Here is a 20,563-nt window from a genome sequence, read left to right as displayed (position 1 = left end):
CTTCCTGTTTATCTAAGCCCAATGCCTGGAGATTAAACACAATCAATGTGGTTGGTTAAGTCTCTGATGGATGGATGGGCTGATTGATGGTAATGACATTTCAGCCACCTTAGAGGGTCAAGAAACATCTAGACAAATTACGACAGAGGAGTGAGTGTCTATATGAAGGAACCACCCTAAGTGAAAGATTCAGGAACTCCTCAGTCATTCAGTTTGTCTATACAGAAGAAGCAGGGAAGAAATAATAGCATGCAGGGGAAAATGAGCTGGGGCCTGTATATGGTGGAGTGTATGGCCCAGACCTTTGGGGGCTTTGTCTTCTTTGGTGGCAATGAAGCACCAATCACTACATCTATTTTAATGCCTGGATTTGATCATCTGAGAATGCGGTGCTCGTAGACAAGGATTCCTGGTTCAAACCCAGGATGGTTGCCCTCACCTTCTCATGATCCTAGGCTTAACTTGATCCAGAGTACCCTGACCCCGAAACAGGAGCCATCATTTGTTGAGGCCTGAACCAAGGAAAAGCAGGAGCCAAATTGGGAAGGAAGCCCCAAATCTCATCTGGCCTAGAATGAGGACAATGATTTGCCATACAAGCCAATCCTAACCTCTCTCTCCTGAAACCAAAAGACTGTTGGTCCTGGCACCCGAGTGGGTGGCTGCCTTTCCTTTCATTTCCTGACTGTCTTTTATCTGGTCCTCTCACCTGTTGAGAGCAGGTGTGGCTGCCCTTCCTGCTCTCAGGGAAGGCTGTCATGATCTGTGTTGTGATATACATGATTTCTGGTCATAGATTTTTGTTTTGTTTTTTGTTGTTGACATTGTTGTTGTTGGTTTGGTTTGGTTTGGGGTTGTTTGTTTTGATTTTGTTTTATCCCAGACAGGGTCTCACTATACAGTTCTGACTGTTACTATGTGGACTAGGAACTCACTGTGTAGTGTAATTGGAATTTTCTTTGGACCATCAACCAGCTCCCAAACAAAGACACAGAGACTTATTATTATGAATGCGTGGCCTTATCTTACGCATGTCTCATAACTCTTTTAACTTAATTTAACCTGTTTCTATTCATCTATATTTTTCCTCAGGGCGGTTTACCTTTCTTTCACCCTCTATGTCCTACCTTCCTGGTTCCTTCATGTCTGGCTGTCTGGTCCTGGCATCTCTTTTTCTTTCTTCTTCCCTATCCTCCCTCCCCACAACCTAAATTCCTCCTCCTATTTACTCTCCCTGCCTGGAAGTCCCGCCTACATGTCCTTCTTCACTATTGGCCATTCAGCTTTTTATTAGACCAATCGGGTGCCTTAGGCAGGCAAGGTAAAACAGCAACACATCTTTACACAGTTAAACAAATATTCTGCAACAGCATAGAATAAGCTGGCCTCAGACTCACAGAGATCCACCTGCCTCTGCTTCTAGAGGATTAAAGGTGGCGCCTTGCCTCTGTGATCATCTTTATTTTTTCTCACTACATGCTTGTTATCAGAGGGCATAAATCAACCATGCCCATCTCTGTCCCCTGTTCTTCAGAAGTTTATGTTCACCTCCTTTGCTTTTTTTGCTGATCCTCCTCTCTTCTTCCATGGCTTTTGAATGTGTGCTTTAATTTCTCACAGGTGATATCAAAGGAACCCTTTCCAGAACCTTGCCTTCAGAAGGAAAATTAAATTTAACATAGACTTTTTTTTAGTAGCTTCTATGGACCTAACACTGTTCTGCATTAATTCCATTCAGAGGGTTGTTTGTTGAGCAACAGCTGTGTGTTGGGCGGGCCCAAGACAGACCCACAAGGAACTTGAACTGTCAAACTCAGAATGTTTTGGAGTGAGGAAGTGAGATTCTTTGTCATAAAAGAGTTGAATATACGTAACAGAAAAAGCAACTAGAAAGAATGCCGGAGGGGGGACTAAGTAGAGCCGTGACAGCTAATTGTCATCGGGACCTTGCTATGTCCCAAATTCAGTGTTTGCTTATTTAAAAGCTTCACAGTACCACATTTTACAGGCATAGGCATTTTGTCTCAAAACCAAAATGTAGACAAGAAATTTGAACCCAGGTATCTGATTCGAGAGTTTGCAGTTTTTAACCACATAATGTTGATGCAGAGAGCCTCTCTGAAAGGGAAGAACCTCTTCAAGATAATTCGGGCTTCTCTCGGGATTAGACTGTCAACACTCTTGTCCCATCTGTGCCCAGGCCTAAGGGAGCTTATTCTCATGGAAGATGGAGGAAGAGAGGAGCAGCTGAAGGTGAGGTCTAAGAGAAAACAGCGAGCCCCAGGAAAGGTCAGACATCTTCCCAAAGACAAGGAGAGCAGGCAAGGCCCCAGATGGACCAGGGTGACCCCAAGGAGAGTGGATCAACAAGAATCCCATGTTCAGTCTTTGCAGAGGGCGTGTTAAAAGCAGGGTTAAGAAAACTGTCCTCTCTGGCCTCTGGTCACTCACTCAGGCCAGTTCTTTGTGGTGACATTCAGGTTCAATGGCCAAGGGTAATTCAGGAATGGCCTTGGCAGCTCCACCCTGGGCTGTGTCAGCCACATCTCACGAGTTAGTCCCCAGATCACAGAAGCAAGTCTTCGTCTCACGGAACAGAGCACAGGTTCATTACTCTTCTTTGGAAGTTTCCCATCTACGTCCTGAGACTTTGCTGGCCTTTGGCAGTTCCAGAACCTACTAGAAGTTACATCCCAAGTTCCCTGGAACCTGTGCTGTGCCGTCTATGAAGGGGGATTTCCTTGGGGGGGCTGAGCATCAAATACATCGCCTTGTTCATTGAACTCTCCCATTATTCTTTGACTGAATTGTACTCTGCTCCTTTCTTTCCACGTCTCATTCCCTTTCACACTTTCCCACCTCCACCGCTGGTCCCCTCTCTGCTCACTTTATACATATTATTAATATATTACATCTCTCCTCTTCTCAGTCATTAATGAAGATGTTAAATAATTCTAAACCAAATACTCGCCCACCGGGCCCAACAGGACACTTTCCTTTAATTAGTTGTATTACCTTTCATCCCTCTTATGTCCTTTGACTTTGGGTTTCCTGCTGATTTTGAATCCATGTGACTTTTTATCCCGACCTGTTTGAACGAATTTCATGAGTGCAAATCTGAGGGATGTTTTACCAAGTGTTGATTCAGGTGCAGACCTACAGAGAGAGCTTCACTATATTCAGATTTTCTTCCCCTAACAGATTAATAGAGTGCAGCTTGTTCTTAATAAACTGCACCTTCCTAATGCACCTCTTTCTGATAGTCTTTCACCCGTGGTGATACCTTCTCCACTAATGTCATGGGAATTTGAGCTGAGCTGGTGTCAGACTTCACAAAAGGTGCCTTTGCCACCAGAGTTCATCCTCTCAGACTCTTTAAAGGGGAACTGTTGAGGACAGGTTAGACACTTTTCCAACAGCTCAGTTGGAAGATAAAAATAAGCAGTCATTCCATAAACCACCTAATTAAGTAACTTTCATTGTGCTTTCTTAATGCAAAACAATGAGAAACCTGAGCTTATTTTTTTGTACAAAATAATTTAAAATTTACCATCACTTAAAAACAACCCATTTGCAAAGTTGAACTAACAGGAAGCAGACCATTCTGAAGTTAATTGGTAAAGGGTGGTAGGCTGGGGTGGTTCCAATCGTCAGGGTCTTGATGTGGTGTATGAAACCTTGGATTATGGAAGGAGCCTTGCTGTAGAGCTACAAGAAGTCCTGGCTGTATCCAGCCCAATTATGGTTTTCAACCAACCCTTCCAACCCTCTGCGTGAGTCTGAGAACTGGTTACCTCATGCCAGGTTGTGGATTACCTTTAGAGTACACAATCAGATCTAAAGTACGGAGAGTGAACACGTGGTGGGAAAGATTGTCCTTTGCCTTTTGTCTTCATTGTAGTTTTAAAGTTATCAACAAATATAAAAAGTATTTCTGTGAAATGTTGCAGCCATGAAATATAGCTTATAGCTGCTCTTTTTTTTTTTAATTTAAAAGAAAAACATTTTCGTATGTCTTTTCATTATCTAGGAGTGAGGTCATCTTGGGAGCTTTTTAGCTTTCTAACTAAGATTAAGAAAAGTTCTCCAGGCAAACAAATGAGCTAATCTGACCCTCTTTGGAAGCAAACTGTGAGCATCTGCTTCCACAAGATAGGCCAGGCCTGGACACAGTCCTAAATGACCAATGGAAACTTTCTCTAAACAATAACATTTTTCAAATAAGCTCCTTCTGCAGTATAGGAAGGCTGTATCTACTCAGGAGGAAATAAGAAGTTAAGATGACTTCATCCTCCGAAGCTGTTTCTAGAGCCATGAAAAGAGCAGAATGCAATTGTCTTGTTTCAAAGAAAAATATTCTGTAGCTATAAGGCTCTCATTCTCTTCCACTCTGAACACAGAAGTGGCATGTGCCTAGCATGTTTTCCGTTTTCGCTCCAGCAGACAGCCGCAGTATAAGTGCAAGAGGCACTGAGAAAAAGGGTTGACTTGGATGTCCGTGGAGGGCTTACACAGTGGAAGAAAGCTATGAACTGGGAGCATAGCTCAATGGGCAAAGCACAGGGACCGTAAGCATGAGGACCCAAGTTCATGTCCCCTAAACCCATGAAAAGTTGAGTACGTAGCGCTGACCTGTAATCCCAGCACTCCCAATGCGAGATGGGAGGCAGAGTCAGGAGAGGCCCGAGAAGCGTGTACAGAAGCATCAAAGTGGAACGTGAGCACCAGCACCCAAGGAGGAAGTTTTCCAACCTGTAAGACACACACATACACACACACATACACCTGCATGCACAGTTTAAAAAGATTAAACACACACGCACGTGTATTTACATCTCTAAAAAGATAGTGGTCTGTTAGAGCAAGGGGTATAAATTGTCTCTGCAGCAATGGTTCTCAACTTCCCTTAAGGCTGTGACCCTTTAATGCAGTTCCTCATGTTGTGGTGACCCCCCAACCATAAAATTATTTCCATTGCTGCTTCATAAGTGTGACTTTGCTGCTGTTATGAATCATAACGTAAATAGTGTTAGGCAACCCCCGTGAGTCTTTCAACCCCCAACGAGGTTGTGACCGACAGATTGAGCACCACTGCTCCACCAAGAAGCAGGCGGTGTCTGTTTCAGGCTGTGCAGGCTACACAGTCTCTAGTGTAGCTATTCAGTTATGCAGAAGCAGCTGGAGAAGGCACACATACAATCTTCTGGATAATGAAATGGGAGCCTCATGTGCTTTTGTATGTTTGAAATTCTGTTCTCCTTTTGACATCCTCCCACCCGCCCATGGGGCATCCGAAAACAACAGACCCTAGGCTGTAGTTTGCTGCCTCTTGATATAGCCACCCCCCCACATACTCCAAGTCTGTTCTCATTTAGCCCCGCCCTTAGGACCCTATAGATCTCTAGTAAGTACTTGATCATTTGATTGTCGCCTACAAAGCCACACCGTAAGCCTTCTTATACAACACACACTTGACATTTGTAAGGGATTTATCTTGAAGTCGTTGCTAATCCCCCCATCCCAAGGACCCCTCTAGCAGATAATTTCCCCCCATAAAACGCAGTCAAGTATCACAGAATAATTAGAGTGACCCTTTCGGGCTCCTGGTGACTCGATAAATACAGGGCTAAAGTCCTTTTTAAAGTGATTAGAATAAAGTCTGCTGCAGAAATCAATTCCCTGCCACGTTACATCATCACTGTGGTGACATTAATGATGGATTTACCATAATCTGCCAAATCAATGCGTAGCGATAATGAGTGATGACTGTTGGGACATATAGCACCCGTGTTTGCCAAGGGACCAGAGGAAGATGATGTTCGTTTCAGTGGGATCCTCAGTGCAGCCAACCAGCAGGGCTGTTCTAAGGGGCCTTAGAGTTCACAGCAGTCAGCCACTGCCAGCGGGGCCGGGGGGGGGGGTAGGAAGAGGGGAATCAGGCAGGTGCTAACTATCACAGAAGCTGGACCAATGACTCAGTGTCTTCCTGATGGACTTTAGGCTATCAAATGGCTGTTCTCAGCATTTGCGCTCTGGCTCAGTATGACATGATGATGTTTCTCCAGACTTCCAGTTTCAAACATGAAGAGCGTGACCATAAAATTTAGGCATGCCAAGGTCCACTATACTTTGTATTGGCCGGAATCTCAGAAATGGAGAGGATCTGTAGAAGAACAAGTGATCAGAAGGAAAGACGGTAGCACGTGCTGTAGGAGGCAACTGGATTGTTTGGTCTTTTTTTTTTTTTTTTTTTTTTTTTTTTTTTGGTTTTTCGAGACAGGGTTTCTCTGCAGCTTTAGAGCCTGTCCTGGAGCTAGCTCTTGTAGACCAGGCTGGTCTCGAACTCACAGAGATCCGCCTGTCTCTGCCTCCCGAGTGCTGGGATTAAAGGCGTGCGCCACCACCGCCCGGCTTGGTCTTGAACAGTGAAAATGGAGCCCAGAAGGGATGGCTCGGTGGTTCAGGGTACGTCTTGTGCTTGCAGAGGATCCGAGTTCAGTTCCCGGTCCCAACGTCAGGTGTCTCACAACAACCGGTAACCATAGCTCCAGGCAACCCAACATACCCTTCTGGCCTCCGAAGCACCCCGTCACACATGCATAGAAATTAGAATAAATGTTTAGAAAGGAAAAGGGCAAGTGATTCCTGCCTTCTTTGGGGTTTGCAGGGGAAATTAATGAGACCTTGCAAATGGAAAAATGAGGAGACACAGACCTGGATGAGAGGGAAGTTGGGTGTTGGGTGTCTCCGTGGCACTCGGTCCTGGTTATCGGCCAGAGAAAGCAAGAGAGTGCGTGGGTCAGCAGAATGTAGTAACTGCCGGTCACAGAGTACATACATAGTTGTTCACAATGGTTCAGGTACCTAACTTTTTAATACTGAGTGGCTCAGCTGGCAGTCACTTCAGACACACTTAAGACAGACGACCCCACCACCACCACCACCACAGTCTATTTGAAACAAACAGAAAAGAGAAACTCCTTTCTAGGGAGTTAAATTTATCCGGATCAACATTTGTATCATCTGAACGATGAGTCCTGGGCTGGCTGACCTCCATCGGGATGGCACCTTTACCTTCTCCGCACTTCGTTCAAACACCGGGAGCCTCAGGACAGGGTAATGGCAGGGAGCTCTTCCTCAACTCGAGCGACGTGGCGTGACAGCTCACTCCTCGGGTAGAGTACCGGGGCTCGTCAGCTGCGGTGAACACAGACTAATTGGTTTCACCTCATGCTGTCACATGTTGAGAGACATGAATCTTCAGCCCTCTTCCTTGAATTCATTGATTTCATTAAACACTATCTGCGTGTGTTTGCAAAACGTAATTTCCCAGTGAGCTCTTCGAACCATCGCACATCAACAGATTTTATTTATTTATTTATGTATTTATTTGTGCGGGGGGGGGAGGGGCTGGTGCCATTTTGTAGCTTTGATCTGTTGTTTCATCTTTTGTTTCCAATAGGTCTTCTACATTAAGGCCATTGAGCCACAGAAAATATCGACCTTAGGGAAAAGTAGCGTGATAGTTACTGGAGCAAACTTCACCCAAGCGTCGGATATCACCATGATCTTGAAAGGAACCAGTACATGTGACAAGGACGTGTGAGTTGAAACACTAATAACGGACCTTCGGTCGAGTTAAAACCCATGCCAAGGCAACAACAGTAGACTTTGGTGCTTTCCGCCGTGAGACGATAGTTTGAAGTATTTTATATAGAATATTTATAATAAGTCAAATGTTTTTAACGATTCCTCAGAGGTTCAGGTGGGAGACCCTGCCCTGTGTCCCTTCTCCTTCCCACCCCAAATCTCAGTCCACAGTAACTTCAGGGTGTTGACAGTGGGAGCCTTGATTGATTTACAAAGCGAGGTCAGCTATATATTGAAAGGAGCTAACTTATAAACATAGGCGTGGGTCTTGGAAACGGATGGAGAGTTGTGGAGCCACTCTGTGTGCTACCTGGAATTGGAGAAAATGAAAGTAGAAATGTTGTTCATTGTACCTTTCTTCTTTTGACTGGCCTGGTCTTCACTTCAAATATTTAAATTCCTGGGCCATATATTAATAGTAAAAAAAAAATACCCCAAATGAATACCAGGTGAATGTGCCCCTTAAAGATAAGATACCTGATTTCTTTTCATCCTAACAATGAAAAAATATTCGGTTTTTCATAAACATCCTTAGGGGAAATATAACACCTTCCCCAGGGAGATAATACTAACATCATGTAATAATAACACCGTGACAGATAGCTTTAGTTTTCTGCTTATTAACTTTTATACGTTTGGGCTAATTTAAAGTTTAAAAAAAAATGTTGCAGTCTACATGAACCATAATATTTTCGTCATGGAAATGCATTTAAGACAATCCGCTGAGGCGTGATGTTTTGGTGTTTTTAACTACCCAAACAGATTTGTACAGCACTCTCATCCGGTGCGCTTATTTAGTGAACTTTCTGTTCAAACACACTGGCTGCACATCACAGGCCCCTCCCATTCCTGCAGCAAATCTGGGATACCCGTGGTCTTGATGGGGAAAGGTGCCCATCATTGGCTTTCCTCTGTACCAGAGCGAATCAGCACGCATTAAAGCCCGTATCTGTGCAATGTAGGTATCTGATGTGTGCCATTTATCCTGGCTAAATACCTTATTGCAAAAATCTTTCATTTTTGTGCGGCAAAATCTGTGACGTTAGACACCTGTGCGCTCAATGAAGGCAATCAGCCTCGCTGCAAAAGAAGTAGTTTCTGGAGCGTTACCCTGTTTCTGGCTCTTTATGCCCTCATTTCCATTCTGAATGCATCTTGAGATGCCACAGTTATTAAATTAAATGACGAAGAGACCTTTCTGTGTGTAGTGTTCCACTCACCACATCTGCATGGAGACCCCAAGTTCCCAAGCCGTGGCTGCAATAACCCAGTTAATCTCATGCCTGAGCCCATGATGACCCCCAAACTCTTTTAAGACGGACTTCTTAAGTGAATAACTATTTTAATGGGGAGGAAGATAAGTGTAGTGATTGAATGGTCTCTATCCCCACCTTGTGCCTTTTGAAATTTATAAGCAGGTTTGTGTTTCATGATTTGAGGATGAATTTTATTAAATTATTTATTAAAACGTTACTTTAAATAAATGTAAACCTTAAAATTCATACATCTGGGGCAAGGTACACACAGACAGACTCCGGTGTCTTTCACATTTTCTTTCTTCAAAGGTGTGGTCTTAGCATTAAGGTTAATATTCATGCACATAATATCCTTCCAGTCGTAAAAGCAGATTCTCCCGTAGCATCATTAAGCCAAACAGGTGGCAAACACAACTCAGCCCGAACGTGTGCTTTAGAAAGTCATAGACACAAGGGTCACTGCAGGTAGCAGAGGGACATCCTGGACAGCTTTGGTTTGACTGTTGAGGGGCATCAGCCCCAGGTCCAGTAGCTCCTGTGGGGTGCCAGCCCCATGCCCATTGATTCTGAGACTTTGGGGTTCCTGAATCAGGCCCTCTACTCTCTGAAGGGCAGAACTGCCAGGTCTGCCTGGGGTCCCACCCCGTGGAACTACTTCTTAAAAAAAAAAAGGTTCTAATTATGGAAATATCAGCACATATAAAAAAGATGCATATAAGTAAGTCTCTTTACAAAGTCGAAAATGGTGGACCTTCTTCCAATTGTTCATCTTTTTCTCATGGGAGTGGGGCAGAGGGCATAGTGGCTGGAAAATCTTAAAAGCAGATCCCAACACCATGTCACTTCATGGATCCTTCAGTATATCTCCAACAAGAGCAGTACCATGCTGCTTCTTGAAGTCAGCCATAATTTCTTAAATTAGTATAATGCCTCTCCTTGCCCTGGTTCATTAAAACTTCTGAGGGCAAAGGTAAGAGTTCTCCTTCATTTCCCACTTCTGAAAGGAACGCAGATCAAAAGCAGACAGGCATAGCAGAAGGAGGAGCCCAGCCTGAGAGAGCCGTACCCAACAGGTAGCCCTTGCTTATGCTGCCACTTGCAACTGTTCTGATAGTTCAAGGCCATCTTCAAGCGAAGTTCATAGGTTGTCACCTTAAGCAGCCAATGTGCTAAGTGTCTGTGTCCTGACTCCTTTCTAGGATCCGGGTTAGTCACGTGCTAAATGACACCCATATGAAATTCTCACTTCCGTCGAGCCGGAAAGAGATGAAAGACGTCTGTATTCAGTTCGACGGCGGGAACTGCTCTTCGGCGGGGGCTTTGTCCTACATTGCTCTGCCGCACTGTTCCCTGATAGTCCCTGCCACCACCTGGATCAGGTACTGTCAGGACCCACAGAGGGCTTCTCTTCTTCAGGAGGAAGGTCGTGGGCGTGTGCATAGGATCGTGAGCATCACACACATCCACCCAGCCATGGTAGCTGCACCTAAATCTCCCGGTCCCTCCAGGTCCAAGTGCTCGCCACCTGACAGTCTGGTTGTCATGCTGTCTCGTAAGCACCGTGAGCACAGCCTGTTTGTATTTCACCTTGGTTACCCAGCAACTCACAGCTCAGACGTTTTCTTTGACCACAGTGACTGTTCTTAGCCCAGGCGGCTACTGTGCCCTTCTGTACCAGGTGCCTCTCCTGCTCGTGACACAGGGCTCTTATCCTCGCAGCTTTTCTTTTTCAAAGGTTTGGAGTCAACGGTTTTGAATGCTTTGGGAGAAACATTGAGGCCTGCAAGCAGCCTCTACATTCCGAAGATCCTCCTTGAGAGACAGAAATTCCAAAACAAACTGTTCAGATAAATCCAATATATTAACCACGGGGGGGGGGGGGGAGGTGTCTCTCCCTCGTCAAATTTAAATTCACATTTAGATTTTCAGAGTATAACCCCGAAGAGATTTTCTTCATCTCACACGACGTAAAGTTAATTTTCCAAGTACTCTCAAGATAAAAACGCTGACAAAGCATTGAGGGGAAAAAAAAAAAAAAAAAAAAACGAGAAGGGAAAAGAGGAAAAAAAACCCTTCATATTCTTATTTAAGAATAATGTGGGAGGTGGCTGTGTTTGCTGTTCCTTTACGGCCAAAATAAAGAGCTCAGACTGGGCAGCTTCAATAGCACAGAGAATTTCCTCTGTGTTATGGAGCTGAATGTGAGGAAGGCTAGCCCCTGCTGAGATGTGAGGAAGGCTAGCCCCTGCTGAGGCACTGTCTCTGCTATGTCTGCAGGTAGTCATCTCTCTCCGTCCCTCCATCTAAGTCTGTGCCCTAACGTTTTTTTTCAGAACACCGTGAGTCCTATCAGATTAGGGTCCCTCAGTGAGCTCACCAAACTTTCATTCTCTCTCTTACGGCCTTATCTCGGGTCAGGAGATGTAGTTTAGTGGTAAAATATTATTGCCTAGCACGTGTGAGGCCCCAGTTCAATCCTTAGCATTACCTTCCCCACCCCCCAAATCTTCTCTCTACCTACACCTCGTCCTGAGTAATCTGGGGGTCAGGGCGTCTACATGCAAACCTTTCAGTCCATTGGAGTGGTATAGGGAGGTTTGAGATTTCAAAAAACAAGACTCTTGTATGCATCCATCCCTCTGCTCTGAGACCAAGTAAAAAGTAGACCGGATGTGGTATTTACCACATAGCCATGGTGTATCTACTGACCTGATTAAATCTTACAGAAACCCAGAGAGACCAGTGGTGGTCTCTTAGGCAGGGGGTGAACCGAGGCAGGGACACAGTTCAGACAATAGACCCAACTCTCTGATAGTGGGTTCAGGATGCGTGGTTTCCACCACAATGTTTGGCTCCCTTCACACATGTCACTGTGGTCTATCGTCATGGCTGTGCTGAGCCCGTGGGTCTCAACTGCTTCTCATTTTTGAACTTTGAGCAAGAAGTAGGGGCTGCAGTCTGAAAACAGTAGACTATGCTCATGTTGGTTTTTTAGAGACTGAGGCAGGTTGTCAGGTGGCCATATGGGCCCTGCCACCTTGTGTCTGGAGGGCTCAGGACCTCTCTCTGCCCTGCATGCATTGGCCTGCTTCTGCCTATCTCCTGGATATCATCAGGAGTCCACTAGTGTTGGACCTGATACACTGAGGTTCCTGTCTGGTGACCTCTGAGAATGGCCAGAGCTGCGGACATGTTTACTTCACACCCAGTGACCACTTTGACCGTGTCTGGTAACACCTTGAGGATAGGTGAAGTCACTCCGTGTGGTTTTGCTAAGATTTATGTACCTTCCCCTTTCACTGAAACCTTGTATCTTAAACAAGAATGCAAACTTCTAATGTCTCTTACCGTAACCTGTTCCCCATCTCACTAAATAAAATGTAGTTGGGAGGTTGGAAGTTTGATGGTGAAAATCGTTAGAGCGGATCATCTTCCAGACAGATTAAACAGTAATCAAATGAGATTTTTGTTCCCTGACGTGCTCTCGAGGTGCAGCAGGTGATCTGGGCATATATGGCGAAACAGCACAAAAAAAAGAAGCTCAAATTCTATTAAAGAATTTGGGCATCTTCCCAGAATTAAAATAGGATCTGACCTGCATTTTCATATGTATGTGTCTTAAAAACAACGAGTCTGTACCAGCACCATTTAAAGACTTCTAAAATTATCTTGCAATTGCAATTGAAATTAGTTAATTGTCTTCCAAATATTACTAAGCGTAACATGAATTGTGAATCATTTGATAGTTTTGGTAAGTATAAACTGCCCATGGCTTACCATCGTCTTTTCATTTCTTGCAGCGGTGGGCAAAATATAACCATCATCGGCAGGAATTTTGACGTCATTGACAACCTGATCATTTCACACGAGCTGAAGGGAAACATGAATGTAAGTGGAAGAATCATCTTCGCTCACAATTTTGTTTTCCTGTCACTAAGCTGCGTACGTGGGGGGGGGGGGATATATTTCATCTCTGTGACTTTGGCATTCTAATCTTCTGCTCCTTTATGATATGCACTGTCTGTCCTGTGACAGAAAGCCTTCATTCTTGGAGTTAATTGGGGTTGCCACACAGGAGGAACCAGAAACGAATTTCATCTGATGAGGCCTGTTACGGTCCCCCTGTGTGAGATTCGTGGCGAGCCATTTAATGAGATAATGCTTTTGCATATGTGGGAAAGTCCTTTGTGGATGACTGAGGTGTGATGTTCAGAACCTGTGAAGACCAGGTGGTGGTGGCCCAACAGGTGGAGGTCGCTGACTTGTTGAAGTAACAAAAATACTCTTGTCATTGTCTCTTGGGTCACACGTAGATACTTTCTTTTGCCCTCGCCCATGTCCCCAAAGTAGAGGCAGACTGTGCCGAATGTCTGGTCCCTATTGGGGCTGAGTTCTCTGAGATGAGCCTTGAGAGTCTCCCAGGAGCCTATAGGTTGAAGCCATGGGTGCTGTGAGGAGCGGGTGAGGGACCGCAGCTGCACCTTGGCCCCTCTAGGTATGCTGTCACTTGTAGGTGTTTCTTGATTTCTCTTCCCTTTCCCTCCTTCTTTTCTCTAATGTGAGAGAGTGGCCTTTCTGGGCTGCTTCCTTTCAGGGACGGCAGAGCTGAGGGTGCCAAAAACTTTGTCCCGTTGGCAACCAGCGTGTGTTCAGGCCTAGAAACGGGAGGCATATCAATCCATCTTCCTTACAGCCATCTCTTTCACACATTCACTTTCTGACACACTTCCTGGCCAGTTCCCAGCCTCACAGTGTAGTGTGTCTGATTCTGGCCAGCTCCCCATGATGGGACCACATTCATTCGTGTAGTGACTCTTGATCTGAGGCACAGCCTGAGCCAATAGACATGGAGACATGTTCTCTTACCCAAAGCATGTCCCATTTACTGAGTACCTACTGTAAGCAAAACATTTTGCTGGCTGCAAGAACAAAGGGGAAATGAGCTACTTCCCCCTCCCCTGCCTTCCTGAAAGAAGATGGCAGACCTGCACTGGAACTGGACAAGCAGGGCAGGCGATGGTAAGCGCTAGGTCCTCTGATTCCTTCCAGACCAGAAAGTCCCAGAAGGTGTGATGTGTTTCCCACTGTAAGTATGAGTGGATGGAGTCGAGACAGCAAATGGAGGACTATGGGCAGGGACGCACAGGCAGGCAAAGAGGCAGGAGGAGGGTGACTGCAGGCACAGAAGACAGGTTCCTCACCAACCCTTGGCTGAAACGACCACATTTGCTTTGTTGGAACCTGGAGGCTGCGCTAGAGCAGTGATGTGGGTCGCTGAGAAACGCGCAGGGACGTGCGAGAGAGAATCATACTAAAACCATCACCCTTCATTCAGCAATTGATCCCCCGGTGCCCCTGGCTCTGTAGGCAATGGGGGAGCTCTTGAGGGTCTTTGGCAAGAAGTGATAAGTATGGGATGAGTATGGGTACCATTGTATCAGCGGTGCTTAGGGTAGTTTGGAGAGGCAGCAACTCAGAGAGGGTGCTCATGTGCAGATGATGCTCAGACATGGCTGAGACATGTCCAAGTGTGACTGAGACATCCCCAGTTCCCTGTGGAGCTCTCCGTTGGACTGCTGTCTGCAGCGAGGCTCTACTGGACTGGTGATGGGGAGGCAGGTCATTTCGACATTATTATCGAAGAGGAAGTGGGGACAGCAGCGTAGAAGAGAGAGCACCGGGGGTGGGTGAAGAAGGGATGCCTAGAATCAGCTGACAGTCTCACTTCCAGGGCTGGAAGAAAATCGGATGACCAGAGAAGGTGTCTGAGAAGTTGTTCAAAAATAGGCATTGGTCCTAGTACAAACAGGTGTGGGGGGGGGGGGCGGGGTCTTAGGAGTAAGGAGCTAGGGTTGACCCTCTTGCTGGTCCTTCTTTTAGGAAGTTGGTCAAAAGCCAGCATGGTGGTTTTGAGGCCCCTACTGAGGAAACGGGGGCTGTTGTCCAGTGGCTTTTTATCCTGTCACAGAAGGGCTAAGGCAGGGAAGAAGGCTGGAATTTAGAAGTGTGGTTAGGGAGGGTGTCCTTGCGCTGGTGTGGCCACCTCTGCCCTCTGTCCACTCGCCTTTAACTCCAGGATTAGAGAAAACAAAGGGAATGGTCCTCCCACCTGACACATCTGTCGGTCTCTTCTCCACACTGCTCTCCTTCCCTTCCTTTTTATCTTACAGTGCTAAGGATCAAACCCAGGGCCTCAAGCCTACTAGGGAAGCCCTCTACCACCGAGCCACACCCCCAACACACCCGCCAACCTCTCCTTACATTTCCTGCAGGGTTTCCCTGCCTGTACCCTTGAAAATGGCCTTGTATTTATGGGTTTTCTTTGTAAATAAACCTGTTCATAAACTGGGCCAGGCTTTCTACTTCCGCTCCTGTATCTGTGTTCATTTCTTAAGGGACCCACTGCCCTTTGGCTTTTCTTCTCTGCTATTTTTCTGTTATGCCTGAAAAGCTGCTTCCTCCTTGTGGTTAGGGACTTCTGCTAACATGGAGCCTCTGCCAGAGCTTTCTCTGCTTAGGGCCTCTCGCTGACACTCTGCAGAGGCTCCTTTGACATACAATGACTCAGCCAGGTAACGAGTAAGTTAGCAGCTGGCCTTGGCTCTCAATTCCCACCCCAAGTTTCCAGGACTCAGCCACCTTTGTGCTTTGAGCCCAAAGTGTTTCCTTTTCTGTTCATCCTGCTTCTCTTTGCAAAGCCTCCACTCTCCCATGACGTCACCTGACAGCTTTCCTGAATCCAATATCCATGACACTATGTGTTTGAGTACACTAGCATCCTGTGTGCATGCCTGTCAGACCCTAAGCGCTCTTGCAGATAGAATCTCATTCATGGGAGCCCACGTTTCGTTGAATGAGTTTCTAATCTCAGTCCATTTCACTGAGGGTTAATTTAACCCTGTGAGAGTCGCAGTGTTGCTAGCCTAGTTTTACAGAGGGAAAACCAGAAGTTTGGTTCTCCAGGTCCTTTGGTGCCTAACAGGCTCGTTCTTCTCTCTAGGTCTCTGAATATTGCACAGCAACTTCCTGCAGGTTTTTAGCCCCCAACTTAAAGAGCTCCAAAGGGCGTACAAATGTTGCCGTGAAGCTAAGAGTCCAAGATACCTACTTGGACTGTGGAACCCTGCGATACCTTGAGGACCCCAGATTTACAGGGTACCGAGTGGAGTCTGAGATCGACACAGAATTGGAAGTAAAAATTCAAGTATGTTTCTTTGTTTTTTTTCTCGGTGTGGGCTATTCCCAGTTGTGGGACGGAAAGGTGTGCGCGTTTCCACGTCTGAGTCCCTTGTCATCATCATGTTCATTGCAGAAAGAAAATGACAATTTCAACATTTCCAAGGATGACATTGATATTACTCTCTTCCACGGGGAAAACAAACAGTTTAATTGCAGTTTTGAAAATATTACCAGAAACCAAGATCTCACAACCATCCTGTGCAAGATCAAAAGCATCAAGAACGCAAACAGCATTGCCACCTCCTCGAAGAAAGTTCGCGTAAGTCACCTGGAGGTCCCACCTGTTGCCTTTATCTGCATCTCGGTAATTTCCTTTCCTAACCCTCAGGTTGGCATGGCAACATAGATCCTTAGATTTTTTTTTTCCCTCTTTACATGGGAGACAAATAAAGCTGATACTGCAAGTCCAAGAGTAATCCTACCAGAATAGCAGGCAGATCCATCCATGTGCTTGTTTGAATGCCAAAGCTTTGAACACACCATTGTCTATAATCCTAATGAGCTTTTGTGCTGGCTGGACCTTTAGACCATAGCATCTGTGAGCAGCATCCCCAGACCCACTGATGCCTGGGCTGTCGTTCTTTTTCTAAATGCAGAGGTGGCACGTCTTAGCAGAAACCCAAAGCAGAAGCCTCATGAGTACAGACAGGGTGGCACTAACTTCTGTCAGCGGCCATTAAATAAGCCGTGGTTTGCAAGTGGCTTCCTCTGCCATGCTCTCCCTTTCCTATGTGCTGGCCGTCTTTTCCCAGCTGTGACTGAGGACCCTTTGAGAAGGGAAATGCCCGGTGGTGTTGACTCTTTCCAATGGGAGAGGCTCTGCACAGTCTAGGTAAAACAAGTTCTGTGAGACGGGGCTCTGGCTTAGCGGTAGAGTGCTCGCCCACGGTGGGCAAGGCTCCAGGCTTAATCTCCAGCATTACAAAAGGAAGAAAGAACAACACTTTGCTTTGTGGTTTAAAAAAAAAAAAAAAAACTGGCTAAAAGACAAGAAAGAACCCACCGTAGTGGGAGGCAAAAATGAGTAGGTGCTCACGTCCCAGCTGTGTGGCTGAACAGCTCCTGGCCTTAGGTAAGGAATTTGACTTCCCTGCCCCTCCCTTTGTTTATCATTTTGGTAAAAGAGGTAGTATTCCATTACAAAATCAGCAACAACCGATCCCACAAGGGCCCCGCCTTCCACGCTAGTCGAGTGTGGCATACCCTTGCATCCTCAGTTTGCAGCACGGGCCCCCAAGTGCCTGTACTGGGATTCGAACCCAGCAGAGCAGAAAGCAGACAGAAACAGCTGCCTTCCGGAGCTTCCCAGTGGAGACGTGCGGTGAAGAAGCAATCTTTAGGGAGGACAGTGAGCAGGGGAGGGGAAATTGGGTAAGCCAGTGCTGTCTTTCCATCTAACCGTGGGAATGTGTGCCTGGAAGGTGACGTCAGAGTGAGGGCCTCTCCTCGGGGAGGAGGAAGAGAAGGAGTTGCTTGTGCACGGATACATGGAACAGAGGGAAGTCTGCCAGCTAGATCTGATCCACACCCAGTGGGTCAGCATGGCTGGAAATGAGAGGAGCAGTCCCAGGAGACTCGAGAGTTCACAGGGAGAGCCAGAGATTATTAGGACCTTTTAGGCATTGCCAGGGGCTTGGTGTTTGATTCTGGACATTTACTAGAGAGGTCATGAATACAGGGATGGGGTGAACTGACATCCTATACGACAGAGACTTTTGGTCCTTACCATAGCCCACCTGTAGGCCCTGTCAACATCCCATTTCAGAGATGACAGAATGAGGCATGGTACCGACTAACAAGACTCTACAAGGAGAGAAAAGCTAGACCACCAAGATGTGGTACCAGCCCAGTCATTTTCCTTGGTGATTCCTTAGGGCAGTCTGGGTCCCACGGGGCTGCTTCAGCACGTGTGTGCAGCCATGAAGAAGGAATGCAGATGTAGAGTTTTTCCCTTTTCAAGTGTAATTTCCAAGTTGTTCTTAGCCCCCTGACCCCTCACCCCGCAAAAAACAGAAAGTGGAAAAGGCCCTGAGGGATCAGCTGGTTATACTTACCAAACTGATATTCACCAAGAACGCAGCATTCAAAACCTTCCTGCCTGGAAGCCCAGGTGGGAGAGAGAGCGATGGAATCAGCCCTGTGGAGAAAGGCCAGGGCCCTTCTGCATGTGTGTTAGCCCATCTCTGCAGTGGTAAGCCTCAGGACAAAGAGGGCCAGCGCTAGAAACCTACAGACCAGTCTGGCACGCCGACAAACCCCCCACCACCCCGCGGCATCTGTATCTTGTGGGAAGTCTGTCGGGGCAGGACAGTACACCTGCTTCTGATGCGCGCCTCCCTGGGGGCTCATGGTGCCAATCTGTCCCATCAGGTCAAGCTGGGAAACCTGGAACTCTATGTGGAGCAGGAATCCGTTCCTTCCACGTGGTATTTTCTGATCGCCCTTCCCATCCTGCTGGCCATTGTCATTGTGGGTAAGTGCCCCGTTTCGGTCTGTCTGAGAACCTATTCCCCGAGGCTTCTCAGCACAGGCAGATTTTCAGCTTTTAGGAGCATTTTCGGTTTTCATTAACTATTAATGGATGAAAACCCAACTTATATTCTGGGGAGAGGGGTAAAGGGTGCACATTGAGGCCTTCCTAGCAAGTTCTTAGGGTGCGTCAGTAACAAAGAGCCGGATTACAAGATGGTACCATGTGTTTGAGGAATATACAGATGGTTCTCCAAAGTCCTGGGGACCATTTTAAAAACAAGTCCATATGGGGGCATCCAGGATTTGGTCATCTCATCCTGACTTCCCGGTCCACCCACCACCACCCCCTCTCCACCCCATGTCCCGTTTTTCCTGGGGGGAATCGGGTTTTCCAAGTGTGTCTGTGTTTCCCATTCCAACATGCTGCTCTTCCTATGGACACGGAGGTGCCACTGGATGAATCTGGCCTACCAGTGTTTTATTGGGTCCTACGGCGAGGTTGACATTTCAAAATTAGGGTAACACATTTTAAGTTGTTGTTGAAGAGGGTGAGAAGTCTGAACTGTCAGATCCCAGTTGTACCTAGCATCAGTTGTTAGAGCCTCGCCATTGCTATCGCTTGAAGACTGTGCGTGCTCCCTGGATTTTCACCATAGTCTCTGCTGCCTGGTGGGGGTCTCCATCCATCGCGCTACAGCTGGTGCGCGCAGCCCACTTCATGTGCGACCTTTTTATTCTGTTTCTTCCCCCTTCTTTCTCAAGCGATAGGCATTTCTTCTTGGTCGATTAAGTACACCTGGTGTCTTTCGGACCCTGTAGGGGCCTGGAGGCAAGGGCCAGCGTCTCCTTGGACCTTGTTCCCACTGTTTTCCTTCGCTCTTTCTGAGCATTGAGTGCGATGTTGATGACTCTGGATCATGAGACAGATTAAGGGCCGGTGCTTTCCTTGGGCAGTTCACGCTCTCATGAGGGAGGATATACTTGGGCGGTTAACTGGTTTGGGGAAATGAGTTTGCTTTTCAGATATCCTATTTTGCCTTGTCGGTGGTTATTTCAGGTATTTTTTTTAATACTCTCCACCACGTTGTCTACCTCCGTCCTGTATTTGCTATCTAAAATTTGGCTTGGCATTGTAATAAAGTCCTGGTTGACGCAGGCTTCGATGAAGAAGATGGCTTGTGTCAGTGCAGAGCTCAGCACCGGGCACCTGCTGCAGTCAAACATGCTCAGCACGCTCTCTCTCTCTCAGCCTCGCCAGATAGCTATGGCCACTTTGTGACTTCTAGAAATTTCTGGTCTCTTCCCAGACTTTGAAGAGGTCATTTTTGACCTTTTAGGTAATTTGCAGAACCTCTCAAAAAAACCACCCCGTTCTGACTCATTCTAGGGAGGATGTGTTGCCAGCAGCTACAGTAAGCGTACCCTAATCCTTCGGTCATGCCATTAGGGAGAACGTGAAACACACTTAGCCTAAGCCTGCCACCAACAGAGCCAGGAAACTCACCCTGCTGTGTGGATGCACCAGCTTCCTTTGCATGCTGAGCCAGGGTTGTTCAAAGTAGCTTCCTGGAGAGTCATGGTCCCAAATGATATTCTTAGAAAAAGGGGTTCTCTGGCCGGGCAAGTTTGGGCTTTATGGAAATGCACAGTCCTGATTATAGGAAGCACTGTTGAGGTGGTGGTAAAGTCTGGGAAAGAATTCTGTGTAGCTGCATTGAGCAACCATTGTCTGTGCTTGCTAGTAGCCATTCCTTTATGTAGTTGCTTTAAAAAGAAAATCTCTCTCTCTGTGTGTGTGTGTGTGTGTGTGTGTGTGTGTGTAGGGATGCTCAAATACTATAGCACACATGTTGGTAAAGGACAACGTGTGTGTGTGAGTGTGTGAGTGTGCGTGCATGTATTCATCCATGTGTAGGGGGTATGTCCAAATACCATAGCATACATGT

General features: G+C 46.5%; 1 protein-coding gene across 1 annotated transcript in view; it reads left to right on the top strand.

Annotated features, from left to right (window-relative positions):
• The window catches only part of Plxnc1 (plexin C1), a 152,530-nt gene that overhangs the window by 86,719 nt on the left and 45,248 nt on the right, over positions 1-20,563 (top strand). The window contains exons 10-15 of the mRNA XM_038314540.1: positions 7,463-7,602; positions 10,106-10,285; positions 12,707-12,794; positions 15,907-16,110; positions 16,219-16,404; positions 18,516-18,618. Coding sequence (XP_038170468.1) covers positions 7,463-7,602; positions 10,106-10,285; positions 12,707-12,794; positions 15,907-16,110; positions 16,219-16,404; positions 18,516-18,618 — 901 coding nt within the window. The remainder of the gene's footprint in view (positions 1-7,462; positions 7,603-10,105; positions 10,286-12,706; positions 12,795-15,906; positions 16,111-16,218; positions 16,405-18,515; positions 18,619-20,563) is intronic.

This window comes from Arvicola amphibius, chromosome 17, assembly GCF_903992535.2.
Source record: "Arvicola amphibius chromosome 17, mArvAmp1.2, whole genome shotgun sequence".
Classification (NCBI taxonomy): domain Eukaryota; kingdom Metazoa; phylum Chordata; class Mammalia; order Rodentia; family Cricetidae; genus Arvicola; species Arvicola amphibius.
The sequence above is the reverse complement of the archived record's forward strand: the minus strand, read 5'-3'. Positions and strand labels throughout refer to the sequence as shown.